General features: G+C 38.3%; 1 protein-coding gene across 1 annotated transcript in view; it reads left to right on the top strand.

Annotated features, from left to right (window-relative positions):
- The window catches only part of oca2 (oculocutaneous albinism II), a 43,801-nt gene extending 27,408 nt beyond the window's left edge, over positions 1–16,393 (top strand). Inside the window, exons 18-23 of the mRNA XM_044361745.1 lie at positions 2,044–2,171; positions 2,821–2,880; positions 3,684–3,788; positions 5,523–5,616; positions 6,406–6,499; positions 15,967–16,393. Of these exons, the coding sequence (XP_044217680.1) occupies positions 2,044–2,171; positions 2,821–2,880; positions 3,684–3,788; positions 5,523–5,616; positions 6,406–6,499; positions 15,967–16,054 (569 nt within the window). The 3' untranslated portion in view covers positions 16,055–16,393. The remainder of the gene's footprint in view (positions 1–2,043; positions 2,172–2,820; positions 2,881–3,683; positions 3,789–5,522; positions 5,617–6,405; positions 6,500–15,966) is intronic.
- Positions 16,394–19,987: the final 3,594 nt, after the last annotated feature.

Below are 19,987 nucleotides of genomic sequence, written 5' to 3' on the forward strand. Positions count from 1 at the left end.
GAAGCACAAAATCTATTAGAAAATACCAGCCAAGAGTTGGCCTTAGATGTATGAACAGACATCATCTAACAAGAGAAATGTCACATTTTTCCTTTAATGAAGACCAGCTGTCCGTAGGGAGACTGTAGTTGCAGTAGTGTTTTCTAATCCTGCTGACCTGCTCTTTCTCTCTTTGTACTAAACTCTTCAGTGCAACCTAATTTCACCCCACAGCTCCTTCTGAGAACTGTGAAAAATTATGTAAATGAATAGTAATTCTGCCTCCTTAGTTAGATCCTCCACTAACAAGCAGAACTTTAGCTTTAGGTATGTTAATATAGAAATTCACTTTTTATTTACTACTTTTTGAAGTCATTTGTGTCAAGATTTCATCTTTGCATTCATATGATGAACCTCCAGTCAGTGATGTACTGTATATAAAGAGGATCTATACTAATCTCTTTGTTTCCTATGTATAGTTGAAGATAGCTAGACGTTATATGGTAATGATATAGTTTTCAGACAATTTTAAAGCTGCACTAACCAATATTTATATATGAACATTTGAAAAAATAACAACATGCAATGCTGCTCATATTGATGAACCTGCAGTTCCCCTCAGCAGCTCAACAGCACTTTTTAGGGTCTTTCAGCTCATTATTTTGAGTTTGTTTGTTTGTTTTTTTCTTTTACAGTCACACAGTGTTTCTGGAATTTGGTGGCTAGAAACACGACTTTAAATAAATGCTAATGTTGCTTTGTCTCTGCTATATCTGTGAATAGGAAACTGTTGTAGTGAACATGTTAGTAGACAGTTTAATCATGTCCCCAAAATCGGCCAAAAAATGTATTGATGCAAGTTTAAAGAGAGCTTTCTTGAAACTTTTTCTCAAAACATTTTCTCATTGAAAACTATACAGTATGAACACAGTATTCATCTGAGGTTGAGGAGCTTAATCAGACAGCATGCTTCGATGGCAACTGTTTGTAAAAACAACATCAAGCTAGCTACAGTATTAACAAAAGAAAATGATGATATGAAATTGAGTTGAATAACCTTTATAAATAGATTTCCAGGAATCTGCCCTAGAGTTTTGCCTGTGTACAGTATCTTCACCTCGAGAGAAAAGTCAGTATCTGAGAACCAAATTGCCTGTTAAAAACACAAATATCCAGCTCTAGCTCCCTTGCTGAACTCTGGCCGAGACTAACAGGAGAAACTCAGCAGGTTCTTAACATGTAAACATGCTGTGAAACTGCAAAAATGTTGATTCTCCTTTTCAGTCTTTTCTTCTCAGCCTCTCTGTCTCCCATCTTCCTCTGTCACTCTCATTTTTGTGTCCTTCCATTGCTTCCTTCTTCACTAATTCCCATCACTTGTGAAATTATTTCCCCAAAGGCCTCGGCCAAAGCAATTACTGGTGCTCACCTTTTTAATCAAATTTTCTCCAAGTGGATGCACACTCTTCCCTCTTTCAAAAACACTCTCTAATTGTAAATATCAGCAGGCTGGTGCCAGGTTTTGTCCTCTGGACTACAATGTGTTGAAATGACATTTTTGTGATAGTGAATGCTTCATTGAGTCCACAAAGACAGACCAAATACTTTATTCATCGTTTCTAACAAGTACCACTTCATGGTATGATGGCATGCGCTGAACTCATGCATTTTCATTTTCACATATACATTTGTTTTATGTATTTTGTTTTATATATTTATGTGGGTCAGCAAAGAAAACAAAAAGTGGAAATGCACATGTAAAGAATGTAGATGTAAAGAGTGGTAAGCATCTGTAACTAACATTTACTAATGGTTGCTGTTCTTTTTGAGAGATGTGATTAAAGACAGATTAAGTGAACAGATAGCAGATGGAACTCCATTTCAGTGACTTAATTAACGCATTTTAAATTATTTAAAGTCTCCTAACTATCCACATGTGTTGTGTGTGATATTTCCTCAGTATATTTTGCTCTCATGAGGCCATAAAAGAGTCTTTACATATGTGAGTGTGTTTTCTGGTTATAAAGAGAGATGTCAGGTGGTATTTCTTCTTCTCTCGCTCAGGTTGGATTGCTATTCTGGGTGCACTGTGGCTTTTGGTTCTGGCTGACATCCAGGATTTCGAGATCATCTTGCACCGGGTGGAGTGGGCCACGTTACTCTTTTTTGCTGCCCTTTTCGTTTTGATGGAGGTATTTAACATACAGCCTGTATTTTCTTGCATTTGATAGAAAGCCTGTTTATTTTTCAAGAGATTTCAAGAGATTTTGGACTCCACTCAAAATAGTGCCAAACTACAACTGCTAATTGTCACACAAGAAAATTATAACAAATAAAATGTGAGCCAATCGTGGGATGAATGTAGGGTTTAGCTGGGCTCACCTCTGACAAACATCTTTATAAGATACTACAGGAAAACAGGATCTGTGCTCAGATCTATTGACTGTACGCTGGGGAGTGACAGAAATTCAGTCAGTCAGTGAGCTTACAATCTGAAAAGTAATTATCTCTTTCTTTACTCGTGAGCCTCCCAGTGAAAGGATGAGAAGAAAGCATAATGTCAGCACAATGACTGCTTTGTTGTGTCTCTCCTCTGAGTCTCTGGTACAGATGTGGGCCCTGGCAAACTATTTGTTGAAAGAATTAAACATTGTATAGCGGTGACTGTCACATCATTTTTTTTGTTTTCAGTGTCAATAGTTATAAGAAGAATAGATGTGTTCTCGTCTATTAAATGGCCGCTAAATAAAAAACAAATTGCCTTTCTTGTCTTGGTTTAATCCCACCTATAACTAATTCTCTTTTTTTTTTCAAATTAATCTTCTCCTCTTCATTTTTCAGGCTTTAGCCCAGCTGCAGCTTATCGACTATATTGGAGAACAGACAGCACTGCTTATAAAAGTGAGTTTTTACTTTGATTCTCAACCTCAACAATCATCTTTCAGGGCTCCACGTGACTGGTATAATTGATAATTGGGCACAGGTGACACGATATTGCATTTCATGCATATAGATCCTTCATCTTGCACTGCTCTGAATTCAATTATTTTGTTTACATCTGATTTCTGTCGGTGGTTGAAGGGTTCTTAGGTAATTTTCATCCATATTCTGGCGAGTGTGCATAATGCAAGCGAGGTGTCTCTCAGTCGAGAATTGCAGTAGTAAATAGGTACGTCAGCTTGTGTTTAGACCAGGGGCCTCTATAACTCTAATAATCACACATGACAGGTGGTGTGCTGTTCATGGTGTCTGACCTGCTCTGTGTCCCTGAACAATGGACAACATGCTGGGTAGAATTGCATGGCCTTTCTCTCTTGATACAACGAGAGGACAGGTGATAGGAAGAGATATTGCCTCCTTTAACCCGGCTGTGCACACCTAAGAGAAGACTATCAAGAGGGTTCAAACAACACCACGCTTGTCACATGTGGAGAGTAGACCGCCCTGCGTGCGTGCGTGTGTGTGTGCGGCAAAGCTCAGAGATAACACTCAAAGACACCACCGCCACGTGTGGTCGTGTCACACTTTCAAACAGCTTCATCCTCTCCCAACCCTCCGCTCCCTGACAAGAGGTTCAGTGTCAAAGAATGAACATAATTGGTTTGATTTAAATCAGTGACAGGCTGCGGGGAGGGGGGGGCGTGTGCATCTGAGTGGCAATGAAAGTAGTAGTTATCTGTCGCTGTCATTATCTCCCCTCTCAGGCAGTGCCAGAAGACCAGCGCTTGGCAATAGCCATTATCTTGGTGATGTGGGTCTCCGCTCTGGCTTCTTCTCTTATTGACAACATTCCCTTCACCGCCACCATGGTAAGCCTGATGTTTTAATCTCACACCGCAGAATATATGTGTGAAATTACAAACACAAAGAAACACAGTTCAAACGCATCATATTCAGACTAGTCTTAAGTCATTTGAATTGAGATGTGCTTCACCATCATGTATTACTTAAGTTTGCTTTAGACAAACTACAGAACTGACTTGTGTCATTTGTAATCAATACAACCAGCATGGAGTGTTTTGAGGGAAAGTATATAGAGTATGTGACCAACCATCCTGGAAAAAATATTGCATGTGCAGAGGATGACTTTCTATGTGTGGAATAGTATTTATATACTTCTGTTGGGGTGACCTTCACTTATATGTGCAACTTCTGAGTAAATCTACTCGTAGGAATTATTTTAGCATGAGGCCCTCGTATGTTGCAGTAGCCAACCAGAGATTAGAATGATGTTTTTATCATTTCAGTGTAGGACCACTGACTCGACAAGTGATTGTACGATTAGTTTTACATAAGCAGGGAAAACAATGTTAATCCTCATTCATTTTCCTTAAAGTTAGGTATTGATTGACGAATATACTGCTACCTACACAATGATCTGACCATCAGCTGTTACTAAGATATACTGTAGGAGGATACAGAAAGATTCTCTCAGACACTCATGAATAATACAACTACTTTAGTTGTGGGGATGGAAATATATTGTACAATTAATTCTGTTACAAATATCAGACCAACTGTCTCCTCGCCACTTTTGTTGTCAGCTGTCTGTTTTACCGAAGATTAATAGATTGTATAGATATCAGTTTTCAGAGGGGCGCCAGTGTGCCCAATTAAAATGACAGTGAGAAAAGAAAAAGATGTTATCCCACTGACAGAATGAGATGTTGCTTGCAAGAATTAAAGTACCAGATTTTCGACTAGTCCGCCCCAACCCCTTCCAGTGTGTCCAGGGGTTTTGAAGATGTCCTTCTCTCTGATTGTTTTTCCATATTTTCAGGCTCATGCAAGAGTTGCTTTACCTAAAAGGTAGACTTCAAACTGCATCCATTTTCAATTCAGTGCATAGCTGATAAGAAAACGTGTTCTGATTGTCACAATAGGCTGAATCTGAGAGAAGATTTATTTTCCCCATTCAGACCAGGGAAATGAATTGCCTCAATTTAGCAGCTCTTTTAAGCGTCATTTTTAATCCTCAAGCACAAACTAGGCCTGTTCTATGGCAGCCAACCACATGAAAAACATGATGTCATTAGGATACAGTATTTGTTTTTTCCCCCCATGTAAATACTCAGTGAGGCTTTGCTTTCCCAGCCAGGGGCAGACATTTTGATTGATATAAAGCGATGTACAGTGTATGCATGCTCTGTTAGTATGGTTTGTGAAAGTGAGATGCACAGCAGTACTCAGTCATGCAGCAGCTGGTTACACCAGCAGGAACCAATGGAAATATTCTCCACTAGGCTGCACATGAAAGCTTTAATGTTTCATTTGTAGACTCTGAAATTGCAGGAAAAAAGACTTGAGAATATTCCAACAATTTTGAGAAAATTATAAAACGGTTGGGACATGGTTGAGTACACACTGTTCTGCCATCATACTGGGATCCCACTAGACTACTAGATGACTAGAAATGTCTTACATTCAAGTATTGAAATTATTTTGGAAGAACATTGCGTATTAAAATGATTTTCTGAAGGAAGGTTACCACACTAAAATTGTGTATTTTTCCAGTGATACTGAATCTATCTCTGCGCCCACAGATTCCAGTTCTCATCAACCTGAGTCAGGATGCAGATGTGAACCTGCCAGTAAAACCTCTCATCTTTGCCTTGGCCATGGGTGCCTGTCTTGGGGGTAAGCCTCTCATTTTATCCTCTTCGTGTAATAAAATTTATAAAGTATAAAAATAGAGACTGTTTTTGGGATAAACACACAACAAACTTTCCAGAGTTCATTACAGACACCAGGGACTTTATAGTTTATCCCTGTTTGAAAGGTGTGGATCTTTATAGATGGCCTCTGCCAGAAGGAGACATCATGTGCTTCAGCTGACAGCCACACTTTGTACAGCTGTGTCACTCCTCGGGGAGGTCAGGCTGTGCTTTTTGTGAAAGCAGCCCAAGGCCCAAGCTTGCCTTATTCAGGCTCTACCACACCCCAGCGGCCGGCCCCTCAGCAGAGTGTGGCTCTGTTTGGGTGAGAAGGACACAAAGAGAGATAGAGAGAGAGAGAGCTGTCATAGTGTTTCAGTTTAATCAACTGCACTGTGACAGGTCCTTATCGATCGGCAGTATGATGTTGCCACTGCCCAGCTCCATCCCCACACTGACACCTTTTGAGATGTGAGCAGTATCGAACGGCAGGATGGATACGCACCATGACTGTCAAAATGTTGCCAACAGTAGATTAAAAATAGTAAAACTTAATATTAGATTGAGTTGAAAATACTGAGAGAATGCTGTAAGATGATGAAGATTATTAATATATTACTATGTCAGATAATAAATGTTAAATATTTTAATTTAATTCCCCTTTGTGATCATACTCTTGCTGAATTATGAATTATTGGCCTGAATATCTAGTTGAAAAGAATTAGTTAGATTTCATTTAACAGTTTTCTATAATGTTTTCCCATCTTTTAAGGAAATGGCACACTGATAGGAGCATCAGCCAACGTTGTGTGCGCAGGAATTGCTGAGCAACACGGCTACGGTTTCTCCTTCATGGAGTTCTTCAGGTAAGCTCTTTCTCCCCTAACAGCACTAAACATATCAAGCAGTCTACACTTCAAAAAAGGTTATTTGAACCATGTTTTAAAAACTTGCTTCCAAAATGTCTTTATTTTTATTTTGTCTCGTGGGGGAATGTCAGACATTGCTGTGAATCCTGTTCCATAGGCTATCCTGCCTGAAGGGATACTTACATGTTAATCTGTCATATGTTACCATAGAAGATGCCAAAAATGAGTATTGAGTTGCCTGAGAACATTTAGAGAAAAGCAGAATGTGTTAAAATTCAGATCCTGAATTGCAAATGCCTGAGTTTCCCTGGAGTACTGTTCATCGAAATGTGTATCATGTGGCAGAGGCTGCTCTCCTCTGTCTGACTGTTGCTGGAATTGTGGGTATCTGTTTAAACAGTTTTTAAAAAAAAAAGTTTTCCAGCTGACCTTGCTTGGGATATATACAGCACATGTACCTGCTGTATATATCCCTGTATATACAGTCAAACTGTATGTGTGACTGATTAAATTGATACTGAATGTTGGGTAATGATCATGCAGAGCTTGATTTGAGAACTCTCTGGTGGTTTAAAAAAGAATAAAACAAATGAATGGTGAAAAATGGCATTATATCTTAAACAGGATGGTAACTAGACTATCTGCAAAGTTACCACCTGCTCACTAATAATTTTCATTCTGATGACGTTTCGGAGAAGTCTAAGTGGTCAGTAATGTTGAAAGAAGTCTGATTAGGCATAATATGCAATCACTTGAAAATAGCATGTCATTTGATTTATAGGACTGAGTGTGCTGTATGTACTGCACGGAGGAACAGATGAAAAGAGATTGCGTGAAGCCATTCCCTGAGGGATTTTGTTCGATAACACATTTGAATTGGTGACTTGAATGTCTGCAGGTGGAATTTACACATTGAAATGCTGATTTCCTCACACCAGTGCCACCCCACACTCTCGTATACATCTAAAGATTGAGTGACACTTGTGCCTGTGTGTAGATTATTGTCACCAAATGTACATCAAAGAATCAGGTGGGGAAAGCCATGGTCACCAGTAAAGAGCTTTCCATTGGACCGAGTGACAGGGATTGATCTCTTTGGATGTTTCTATGGAGAATCCTTTTCACCTGCCACTGACATGGGTGACCTATCATTTGTCTGCAATTCTGTTTTCCTTTGCACATTTATGTTTTTTTTTGGGGGGAGCTTAGCTTTTTTAGCCACGCTAGCAGCATGGGTTATGTGGTTGACATTTGTGACTCTGAGTGAAATGTCAACTATTGTAAAGAGAGGTAAAAACAAACAGCCTCACAAATGCCAAATGACAAAATTTGCTGGTTCTAGTTTCTCAGATGTTAAGGTGTGTTGCTTTTCTCTGATTTGTAAATGAAATATTTTTGGATCTTTGTGCAACAAACATGTTAAAGATGTTACCTTGGGCTCTGGGACATTGACAATTTTTCACCGTTGTCTGATATTTTTAAAGACTAATCTAATCATCGAAAAAATAAGAGATAAATAAGAGAAAATAAGAGATTGATTTGTCAATAAATGAATATAATTGTTAGTTGCAGCCCTAATCATAGTAGTATTACCTCCTAGTTTCATTTAATTATGTGAATTTACCAGTGAAAAATTGTATAATTATGGTCTCTGAGGATATGACCATCCATCAGTCAAACAACAGAAAATAAAAGAGTATTTTCTGTCCTCTGTTTTGCATGCAATATCAATGTATGACTTTAGTATTTCAGATTTCATTGACAGTGATAGGAACAGTTGCACCCTGTCAGCTTTACTTCCCTCACACTGTAGCTGTGTTTACAGTTACTGGATAGTAGCATTGCTCTCGGCTGAAGCGTTGCCTGTAATTGGCTGTCTATGGCAAAGGGTCACAGCTGTTCACAGACAGGTAAGGGGGAAAGAGGTCTGTCTGTGACTCCAGGCAGCTGGGACTTGCTAGTGCTGTATCAGGTGGTTAAATTCCAGGTCCAGATGAGCCCACAGGGACATGAATGCCCTTATGATAGACCATCACAAAGGAAAATGAGTGGCGCTGAATAACTCAGCGGTTAGTTGGTGTGGTCCCTGTTGCTTCCTTCATGCCTCTAAGCCTTGACCATCTTCCTCTCTGCAAACCATTAACCTGTGGAGCATGGCAGAAGCACCTACTCACATAGTGCAACTCGACAGGGTCAGAACCACTGCTAGTGGGCTTATGTTCAGTGTGAGAAATAGTCGCTGTTACAGTTTAGTACCTTGATACCTGAAGGTATTCAGCTGCATTTTCATAGTGATGTTTAGTCAGTGGTTGAATACACAGATGCTTCAGTGAATGCACCAATACAACAATGTAAAAATACTACATTACAAGTTAAAATAATATAAATAAAATACAAGTTAATGCATTCATAGTCCTTAAAATGAAAGTACAGAAGGAATTTCCTAAAAAGTAAAAGTCGTCAGTATGCAAAGAAATGGCCCCTATTATTACGACGTTACTAGCAGCAGCATACAGTACAGTACAGTAGTTACCGTAGTGATTCCTAATTAAGGGGTCGGGCCCCCTCCAAACAGTCACGATATAAATCTGAGGAGTTGTGAGCTGGATAATGGGTCAGGAAGGAAGAAAGTTCTGTAACATACTCTTTGGTAAAACGGCAAAAAATCCATAGACATCTGAAATGTAACTAGACAGAACTTCTTTGTAAGGGATCACAACTTGTTTAATATTTAACAATGCATTGTGTTTTAGAAGATTATCTTATGAAAAGTTACTAAAAACTACAGGAGTCAAATGAATATAGTGGGGTAAAAATTACAATATTTTCCTCTGAAAGTTATTGGTATTGAAGTATAAAGTAGATTAAAATAGAAATAATCAAGTGAAGGACAAGTACTAAATTGTCCTGAAGTCCAGTACTTGAGTCAACGTACTTACTTTCGACCACTGATGTTTGATTGTGTAATTACAGTCTCTTCTGCCCTTTAAACCAATTTGTCTTCCAGCAGGTTAATGACAATGTCAGGATATCCGCCCTCAGCATTGAAGGACACATAGAGCAATAAAGAGAGGATTCTGATCAAAAATTGAATAACCACAATCAACCACATGTCGGTTTTTGATTCTTACTTTGCTAGAGATCCTGCTCTGCCGGTGACTGTGTGTTGACTAGTTAGTTTGTTTACAGCTGCTGTAAACATACTGGCTCCAAATCCAATGACATTAAACAATGTGAGCTGTTTCGAAGAGACAGAGATAGAGAACCATTATTCAGTTTCAATTTCTCCACACATTGTGCTGCCTTCTTTTGTCGCACCGTGTGACAGAATTAATATTCCCATTTATACACGTCTGCATCTGTAAAGAGGAGCTGTGTGGGAACAATGGTCCCCTGCACCAGAAACTGCAGGTATATTACCTTTATTTGCAAGAAACCTTAACACGCACAGTATTCAGGGACAAAAGCTTATGACAGAAATAAATATTTTTCTACAGCCAAAACACTGCACGTAGGTGCATTTTGCAAGACATATTGCTTATAGAATAGCACAGGTCAAGCCTTGTCATAGAAAGCACTGTTCTCTGTCGAGCATACAACCTCCACAGCCAGAGGAACGCACCCCTTGGGTTTATCTAAAGAGAGTCTTTGAGATTGCATCAGGACTTTCAAAGAGCTCCTATCATATGCAATTAAATCAATGTGTGAGCTCACGAGGTACGATTGGAACTTTTAGACAAGGTGAACCTTGTTCCTCTCATTACTGTATTGTGGCAACTTCTTCATCTGCCCTCTGTCCATTCATGCTGTGCCTGTGACGGGGAAATGGATATTGCTCAGCAGAAAGGTATTCACTCATGTAGAGGTGACCTCGTATCTGGCTGTGATCACAGTTTAGCCACAGTAAGGCTATTTAAAGGTCCTGAAACCATATTTGCCATTTTTATATGTTTCATTTATATCTTACATATAAAGTATAACTTAAATGCCATTATGTGTGAAACTGGCTCCTCCGACAACAGATCAATATACCACTAAGCTGTTGTGATCCTCCATCTATGCTGCTGAATGTTGCATTACTATCCAGCTCTGGAGTGTTTTTTAACCATTGATTCTTTAGCCTGAGGGTGAGTGGAGTGGTTTAATGGTCTGAAGTTTTCTGCTCAGTAGCACCACTTAGCTAAAACGTCTAATAATCAGCACCTGTGGGTTCAGTGCTATCATGAAGAAAACAACAGTGTTGAGCTGTTTATTGTTTTTGTTGAGCATTTGTTGGAGATTTCCCTTCATTCCTCAGCCTTGATTAAACCATTGATATTTAATAAAAATGATAATCACGCTGACCTTCTAACTCCATTTAACTGGCCACTCAAAAAGTTTGACTCTGTTACAATTTAAATGCAGCACCATGCTGTATTGTAGTCATTATTAATGAGCTTAAGTGCTTGACTAGCCTCATTAATCCATAGTTCAAATACTAATTTGACATTTCCACATGCATATTAAATGGAAAGTGCCTAATTTTATTCATCTGAATGAAGAAAGAGTTGTAGCAATAAAGAGTAATACATTGGCACACAATTATCAGACATGCACACACACACATACACCATTTACTTTTTAATTTAAGGACCGCTGGACTTGACTGCTTTTCCCAGCTTCTTCAGTGCAGAAGATTCAATACATTGTAGGACGTTCTGAAATGTCATCTTAAAATGGGGCCTCTGATTTAGAGGACTTCATATAAGAGAGAGTGGACAGATACAACAGGCCAAGAGCTGCTAACTCTTCAAAACTCTTAATAGAAAGAACTTAAAATGGACACAAATAGCTTTTCAAATGATTATTGTCCTTTTGATATCGACCATTTTCTGTCTTCTGGAGGATTTTCTTAGTCAAAAAATGTTATGCATATCCTTTGTGTGTATGTGTGGCAAAACAGTTACAAAACTCTTTGTTATTTGATGTTGTTTTCAGTTTCTGCTATTGATATTTGATTACACAATTCTTATCCGGCTTATTTATGATGCAGCATAACCGGATAAAAATGATTACTAGTTAATTAGGGCACTGCACTGAGTGCTGGAACCATGTTAGACTCTTTTCAGTGACAGATTAAATCATTCAAACAGATAACTTTTCCTAGCTGTCAAAATATATTATATAAGAAACTCATGTAAAATAGTCTTAAGTAGATAGACAGGGTATCTTTAATTATAGTTCAAAATGTTAATCCATTTAATGTCTGTAACTCTTGACATCCTTGATCAGATTAGTTTGGTACACACAGTCTGTGGGGGTGCTCTATAAATTGGCCAATTGTACAAACATGTTTTCACTTGTCTTGATATTCTTTACAGACCAATCATGGAGCTTATAAGCACCATGAAATACAAAACTTTTTAAGGTGGAACCAGCAGCAGCAAATTGAATGATAGTGGTTTAACACTGCAAACGTGGTGAACAGTTATCCAATTGTTGGAAAACTTGGTACAAGTATGTCTGGACAACCCAAATGGCGAAAACTATTATGCTCAAATTCTGTGGCTGCTACTGACTGTCAAGAAGGCATAGAGCTGGAAACATTTTTAGTATGAAGTCGTTTAATTAGTGACTAGTAGACTACTGGATTCTGGTCTACATCTCTAGCAGTCACTGTCACTGCATTTCATTTTTTATACGTCTCAGTCATTTTCATCCTATCATTTTATATTTATCATTTATGGCTGTAACTCAATTGTCACATTTACCAGTCTTACAATGGCACCCAGACTTCTTTTTTATATCAAACTTATTTTACGTTCCCAATTCAACTTTATTTCACATCATTTAACAGATTTCTATAAAAGGAAAGTTCGAATGAGCCGTTTGGACTTCCATAAGGTTGTGATGTCATGACTATATGCTCAGCTTTTCCCCTACCATCATCCTTCCTGTTTATTTATGTTATTTACCTAATTTATGTGCACTTGTTTAATTTCAGCTCAGTGTGAGAGTCGCTACTGTGTTTTGCTGTCATCTATGGTTGTGCTAGTTTCTTTCCTCTCCTCTGCTCTCTGTGTGCTACAGTCCGTTACCTGTGGTTTGCCTGGACATGTGTCACTCAGAAAACAGTCAGCCAATCAGAAGAGAGGGGCATTGAGCAGACACAAAACAGCCCGTGTCAGGCTGAGTGAGACCGAGGGGCTGCATCCATGACTTGTAAAGAAAGTCATGGGCAATAAATCACTGCCCATCAAATGCAGAATTCTTTCCCTGTGTGTGTGCTAGATATTTCGATGAAACACACATCAGCCTGATGGATGTGTCCCACTGAAAAATAAGAGTAAGTCTGCTGGTAAAATCATATTTAGGCTAAATGAAATGTGAAGTTATGTTTCTGTTTGTTTCTGGCCAAACAAACAGTCTCACTCTATTGTAATCATACTTCATTATAACAATAATAAATAATTACAAATCACTCACTTTTATCATCGCATCATTAATCTCAATAGGGAGATTAGCAGTGCTAATAAACACAGATGTGAGCCATCAGCAGCATGGGGTATAGCAGCAGTGGGTTCACGGTTATTTTCTGGTTTATTTGATCATGACTTATTCATTGAATCTGTCATTGACTTGGCTGCACACTTTGTGCTGCACCATCACACTAGTAAGCAACATCTGCTCTAAATGATATTTTAAGATTTTTCAGAAGGGGTGCTATAGCTTTAATGACTTCTTTGTTGCTCTGACAGAAATGAATCAGTAGAACACTAAATACACACATCATTTCTCTTCTCTTTTTATCTTCCAACACTGATCTGTGACTGGGGGCAAACATATCTCTGGCCCTCGGAGCAGCCATGTGTCCATATAGGACATGGTAGACATCCAAATGACAAACCATCTGCAGCTCTGGGGTCATCTAAGGACGCATTTTAAACTGATGATGCTAATTAGGGAATAAAAAACTGGGAAAGCAGTCTGTAGTCTATTTAATACAGTTTTCCGTGGCAATTATTATGGCAGTGATCATCACTGTTGCATCATAAAGCTAACTACATTTCAGTCATCACAATGAGAATGGAGCTTGCCTTTACAAATGCCAGTCGTTATCATAATTTTCTAAGGCCTCAAAGCAAACTTTGGCCTGTCACAGGTGCCCAACTTTGGGCTAGTCACTTTGCGTGCATTGCAGGGCTTTTCACATTCTTTCAAGAAGCGTGATGTGATTTCATTTGGCAAATAATATGCAAGCTCATTGTAACATCTTACTGGGCCTGTCTCGGAGCAGCAGGAAGACAAACCTTCACCTGCAGGCCGAGATGTCCTTGAGCAAGACTCTAAATTCACACCAGCTCAATCAGGGCTTCTCCTGCAGCTCTGACCTCCTGTGCAGTGAGCTGAGTGGAAAGACAATTACCCCATGGGCCTAAATAATGTTTCACATGTCAGAGTAAGAATCTGTGTAAAACGATAAAATGAGTTCAATAAAGAGAGGCAGACAACAGCCATGTGGCAGTAAAAGAATAAAAGGAACGAACTCATTGAATTGAATTTTTGAATAAGCTTATAAAACATTTGAAACTATGCAACAGGTCTTCTTAAGGTGTAGCACATATAGAGACCTGTTCACTAAAATTAGCAGTTATTTCCTGCTTAAAAAGACAAAAGACAGGTCAGCTGCATGCTATTTGATTCAGCACTGAGTGCTGTTCCACTTGTTTAAGCTGTAGTCTGCTTAACAGAGTGTCCAATAAAGGAAATGAGAGAGCAACAATAAATCTATCTTTATACTTTAAGCTATGTCCCTATCAAAAACATACCACTCACTGTTAATATTCATAGTGTCAGAATTGTATCCAGCTCATTTCTTGGCGCCCTGAAGGAAATAAGATAACAAATCTTCATACTGACTGTCTCAGTTAAATCTCAGTTACAGGAAATAGTCTTCCATCAGGTGGTATCATTAAAGTCGTCTCCCTGGGATCTGCTCAAACTCACAGTCTTTATTTTGCATTGATTGCTTTTTCTGTGACCTTTTGGCATCCCAGATTAACATTAAACTGGACTCTTATTAGGAGGGACACAAAAAAGTTGTAGATGGAAGCTGTAATATCAAGTGACATTGTACAAAACCAACAACCTTATCAAACATTTATTCATGAACAAGCTGCTTCAGGCAGACAGATATGGCCAAATGGGTCTGCAAATGCATATTTTTGGATTGTGGAGAGGTTTGACAAATGTTCATAAGAGGTGTACTATACACTGAGGTATGAGATTTGAAACATGCCTGAGTTACAGTATCCTTTACAGTAAACACTCCTAACTCTCACTCTTATAAGTTATGTTATTGCTGTGTATGTGCTGAACGTGCAAAAGCCTGCATTGCCTGCAATGACTACAACAAAAGCTACAACCAATGGCTGATGTAAAGGTACAAAACACCTTAAAAAAATCTAAAACACTTGGAAAATGGTCAGTAAAGATGACAATAATAAGAATAATAAACTTTATTTATATGGCACCTTTCAAAATAGTTACAAAGGGCTTTACAATAAAAACAAAACACATTTAAAACATAAAGAGATTTAAATTAACTAAAAGCCATAAAAACTTAACAAAGGGAGTAAAATGCAAAATTAGAAATGATAAACATGAAATTAAAAAACAAATTAAGTCAAGTACAATAAGCAGGCAGCTCAGGTAAAATCAGGAAATGCTTTCTGATAAAAGTACATTTTTAAGAGGAGGCTTGAATAAAGACACTGACTCAGACAGCCTTATTTCCTCGGGCAGGTTGTCTAGGAAACAGTCTAAAATGGGCAAAAACTAGTATGGCTCTAATAAATCAGCTTTGGAGCTGCTTCTTGCTCCTGAAACAAAAAGCTCCAACACTATTATCTTTGAGAGTTTGTTTCATTTTCAGAAAGGTAATTGTCAAAAGCTTTTATTATCAGGGGAGATTACTACAGTAAAGATGCAATTTTTACAGTAATTACACTGGTACCACTTATTCCTAATGAATGCTGTACAATTACACAGATAAAGGACTGCCTACATGTCACTCAGGGAAAAGCTACTTACTCATAGGAGTGCACAGGAAGTGTGGACTATCAGTCACATCATTAAAAACATCCATAGTCCACAGTATAGTGCTAACAAGACATTCTAGCTATCCTGTGAGGATGTAATGCTCATCATACACCAGAAAAACAATTGTTAGATTAAGGAAAAATGCACTGTATAGAGGCCAATTCATGCATTGCTCTCTGTCAGAAGCTCTTTGTTTGAAGTTGTACTTGGCCTCAGATATGTTGTCAGGCTCAGCTGTGCTGAGGCTCAGCTCGAAATGTCACGTTTATGCTCACAATTTACTGGTGAACGTGCTCATATTTATGAAATTAAACAGAACATTTCTTGGTAAGGATCAAACGTTGATTCATGACATTTTTCTGCTGTTCTCTTTTTTCTTACAGGTTAGGATTCCCTATGATGATAATGACGTGCATGATAGGCATGTGCTACCTGCTGGCTACCCACATCGGACTTGGATGGAACATGTAATCCACAACCACTGTACAGAGCCAAAGACTGTGTGTGTGTGTGTGTGTGTGTGTGTGTGTGTGTGTGTGTGTGTGTGTGTGTGTATGTGATGTGTGCATGTGACCACTCCTTCAAGCATTTAGAGTTTCAGCTCACTGTAATGTGATATGTAACCTGATTGTCTGATCAGATTACAGGCACTACATAAAGCACAACAGCCATATTTTTCAAAGTATGGATAAGTGTCTTTGTCTAAAGTGCAGACCAGCAGGGACCAGAATTACAGGCTTGTTGACCAAAGCTTTGAATCGAACATCTAATGATATGATGCATGTGAATAAAGTTCTTGGTCCCCTGTCACCCTTTTTGAGTTTTACCAACATTTTCAAAACTTGAACATTTTGTCCTTAGCAAAGAGCTCAATCCAAGGGAAGGAAATGTGTCTTTACTGGAAAAAATGGCCCCAATCCATAATGCTGAACATGGTGCTACTGCCTCAATGGGTATAACTGGTGTAAGTGTTTCCATCCATCACCTCTGATGTCAGACTGTTCATTCTTTTGGAAATCCATGTGGTCTGTTTACAAAAAGCAAAAACTAATTTCTCTAGACAGGTATTACACTGATTTGCTTTTGGAGACATTCAGAACACTGATCATTATTTGTTTTAGGCAAACATTTCACCCATGGTTTACCAAACTTATGTTTATATTTTAAAGGAACCACAAGACCCAGTGAAAGGGATTTTATAATGTCTAATATTTTTGTCTGATGCCCAAATATCAATGCCCGGAATCTGAAAAAAAACTAAAGGAGCATCAATTAAATTGGAAAATAACAGAATGATTAAGTAAAACAGGTGTAGACTGTTAACCAAGCAATGTATACTATCTATTGTACTGTGTACACAGAGATCTCATGTAACCTCATGATTTAGTTCAGTTAACCATATTTAATGTAGAAAAGGTTTAATCATGTAAATGATCTTACATGGAATGGACGACATCCTCTTAACTTGTCCAGTTGAAACTATTATCTGTATTTATTGTACAGCCTGACAACCTGCAGGACATCTAAAGTATGTTCAAAGGTTGAAACTTTCAGAACGTTAAGACAGAGATCAACATGAACAATAAAGTTTGTGATGTTTCTGGATTTTTTGTGTCTGTTTGCTTTTGTCGTTCTTTATTAAAAAGGGGCTCCATCGATTTTATGCATGCAAGTTCAGTTTATACATCATGAGTACTACTCATTAAAAAAAAACAAAAACAAAAAAACCCCAAAACTGATGTGTAATGTTTTCTGTGGTTTTAAAGGGGCTTTTTAGAGTTTGAGAAAAAAACCCTGGTGATGTCATCAGGGTTCCGATGATGTCATCAAGGTTATCTGAAGTTGAGTTTGCTTCAAATTTATGGCAGAAAGTCTGCATTTCAAACTAGGAGTGGGGAGTTTGAAAGAAATGGGCATGCACCAGGCAGGAAGGGTCTAACAAAAAATGTGAACGAGTTGCATTATGGGAAATGTAGGATCCAATACTTTTGTAACTTAACCCCTAGTAGGAACTATAGCTAATGATTCTAGTCATGCTAGTCCCCCAACTTCTAAGAAGTCCAATAGCTGGAGCACACCTTTAATATTTTATATATAGTAATCATTGTGTTTTTACAAGGAGTAAACCTACCCATTTAAAGGAATAATTCACCGTGAACACCATATATACTTATTTGGCACTATATGACACATGCCTTTCATTTTGTTGATTACCACCACAGCAACAAATGTGATTTAATGCCAAAAAACTTCTCAGCTATCTTAAACCTCACTGGTATACATTTAAGTCAAACTGCTGCTGTGTTTAGTGTAAGAGACGTTACTATCACTGTCTGGTCCTTGTGATAAGAGAAACATCTGCTGTTATTATGTTTGTACTATGTTGACACTATCATGATTGTTCCGTCCACCCACCACCTCTCCCACTCGAGCTTTGGGAGTTCTCAACGTCTTTCTAACAATGCTGGAAATCACTAAATTTAAAGTAGAGGACGCAGGTCAGTGGAAACTTACAAATGACCCTGTATTGGTGGTTCAGTATCTCCATAAACTGAGAGTGGCTCTCTCCTTTCATATGAAAAGGTTACTTCACATTGTTTTCTCTAAAGTTGCTCTGTTATTCTTCTGCCACATCCACAGCCCCACCCTTACTCTGTTTATTGACAGAGACCACGACTGTCAGTAGAACTGACTGTCGTGTTCTGTGCATGCAACTCCTGCAGGTCTGTTGTTTCACATTTAAACATCACTCCCAGGGGAGGGTGGCAGCTCGAGGTATGAAACCTCCCAGGTTGTTACAGTCATTGGGAATCTGTTTGTGTTGTCCACTTTGCTGCCGTTATGGAGCTGAGCTCTGGATCACAGCATTAATTAACACCTAATTAATTAAATTCCCCCCTCAGAGAACTTGACAACAATATACATCATTAATGTACTTAATGTGTTGCAGCAGTTAAAAGTAATTTATGTTTGGAGGCTTTAAACCTAATTTCTCTCTACTTCTGCACTAAAGAAAGCTCTCCCTCAAATACCATACATTCAAAAACAAACAAATTTCAAAACATTTCATATTTTGGCCAAATACTGAACTGTGAGGTCTTGAATCAATTTAATTTAAATTTAGTGGCACAACATAAAAACATTCCGTTTTGACGGAAATTGCGCTAAATGGATGATCCAACCCTAACATATTGTTTGCAAAGAGCCACAAAGTCTATCAGTCTACACAACAATAGCCAAGATAGCATCAGTAATTGTGGAAACTCAGAATTCATCTCTATAACCCCCAGTTGACAGAGCGATGGTGACAGTGTTAGTGAAAAGAGAGAGAACAATTCTTTCGAGTTAAAGGATGAGTCTGGTCACATTCTGTATTCTTCTCATTATCAACAAATCCCACTAAAAGACCAAAACCAACAAGGAATTGATCCTTCAGTATTAACAAGAATTGTTTGTGTATCCAAGCCTGATATATCATATTCCTGTGTATTATAAAGCTCTGTTGTTGTCCAAACACTTTTATAAAACACAAATGAACCACACTGTTGCACTGAATGACAATAACAATGAACATGGGCACTTCAGTTCATGTTGAGTCACTCCCAATTCACAGTAAATACTCTTTAGGGCAGCAAATATGTATTACTCCGCTGCTCAACATAGTCCCCAATAAATGCACAATTTTCTCCTGTTAGAGTAACATTTGTGAAAAACTACAGTGCCCAGATGTTTTGAGAAATTGTTTAGCCTCTGGGTTAAATTATATACTGTCTCTTTATGACCCATTTTAAAAGACTGAAGTTATCAGTAAGAACAAATGGGCTTGGTGTTGAGAGCCACAGACAGGGTATTGAAGTCAGTATTGAGGGACAGACTACCACATTTTTTGTTTTGGTCTTTTAATGGGATTTGTTGACAATAAGAAAAGTATAGACTAACATCAGCCTTATACTTAAAAGAAAAAATGAGAGTACACATCACTCAACACAAAAGTCCTGTGTCCAAACTACAGTTTGAAGCTGCTGTTGGTATTTTCCTCTCCTCTGTGATTGAACATTGGTACAAAATGGAAGAAAGCAGAGATTTTCCTTCAGTTCTGATGGACGGACACCAAGAAAACCATATTTTTGCTGTTGATGTTTTAGACCATTAAGAATATTTCTTCTATTAAACTCACACATCACACATGCAGCTTGTGAAACTGTCTCTGTACTCTGTCAGCTTGTAAAAAAAACAGAAGGTGAGATGGCTCTTACTGAGCAGTTTCTGCCTTGTTTGCTTTGCTCTTTTGCATAACTGCTGACATTTTGTTGGCGCTGGAGCTAATCCAGCAGTTCTGTGAGCCACTTAGGTTTGGCCACACATTCACTGATATGGGCCTTTCTTTACAAACACATCAGTGAG

Source organism: Thunnus albacares, chromosome 9 (assembly GCF_914725855.1).
Source record: "Thunnus albacares chromosome 9, fThuAlb1.1, whole genome shotgun sequence".
NCBI lineage: Eukaryota > Metazoa > Chordata > Actinopteri > Scombriformes > Scombridae > Thunnus > Thunnus albacares.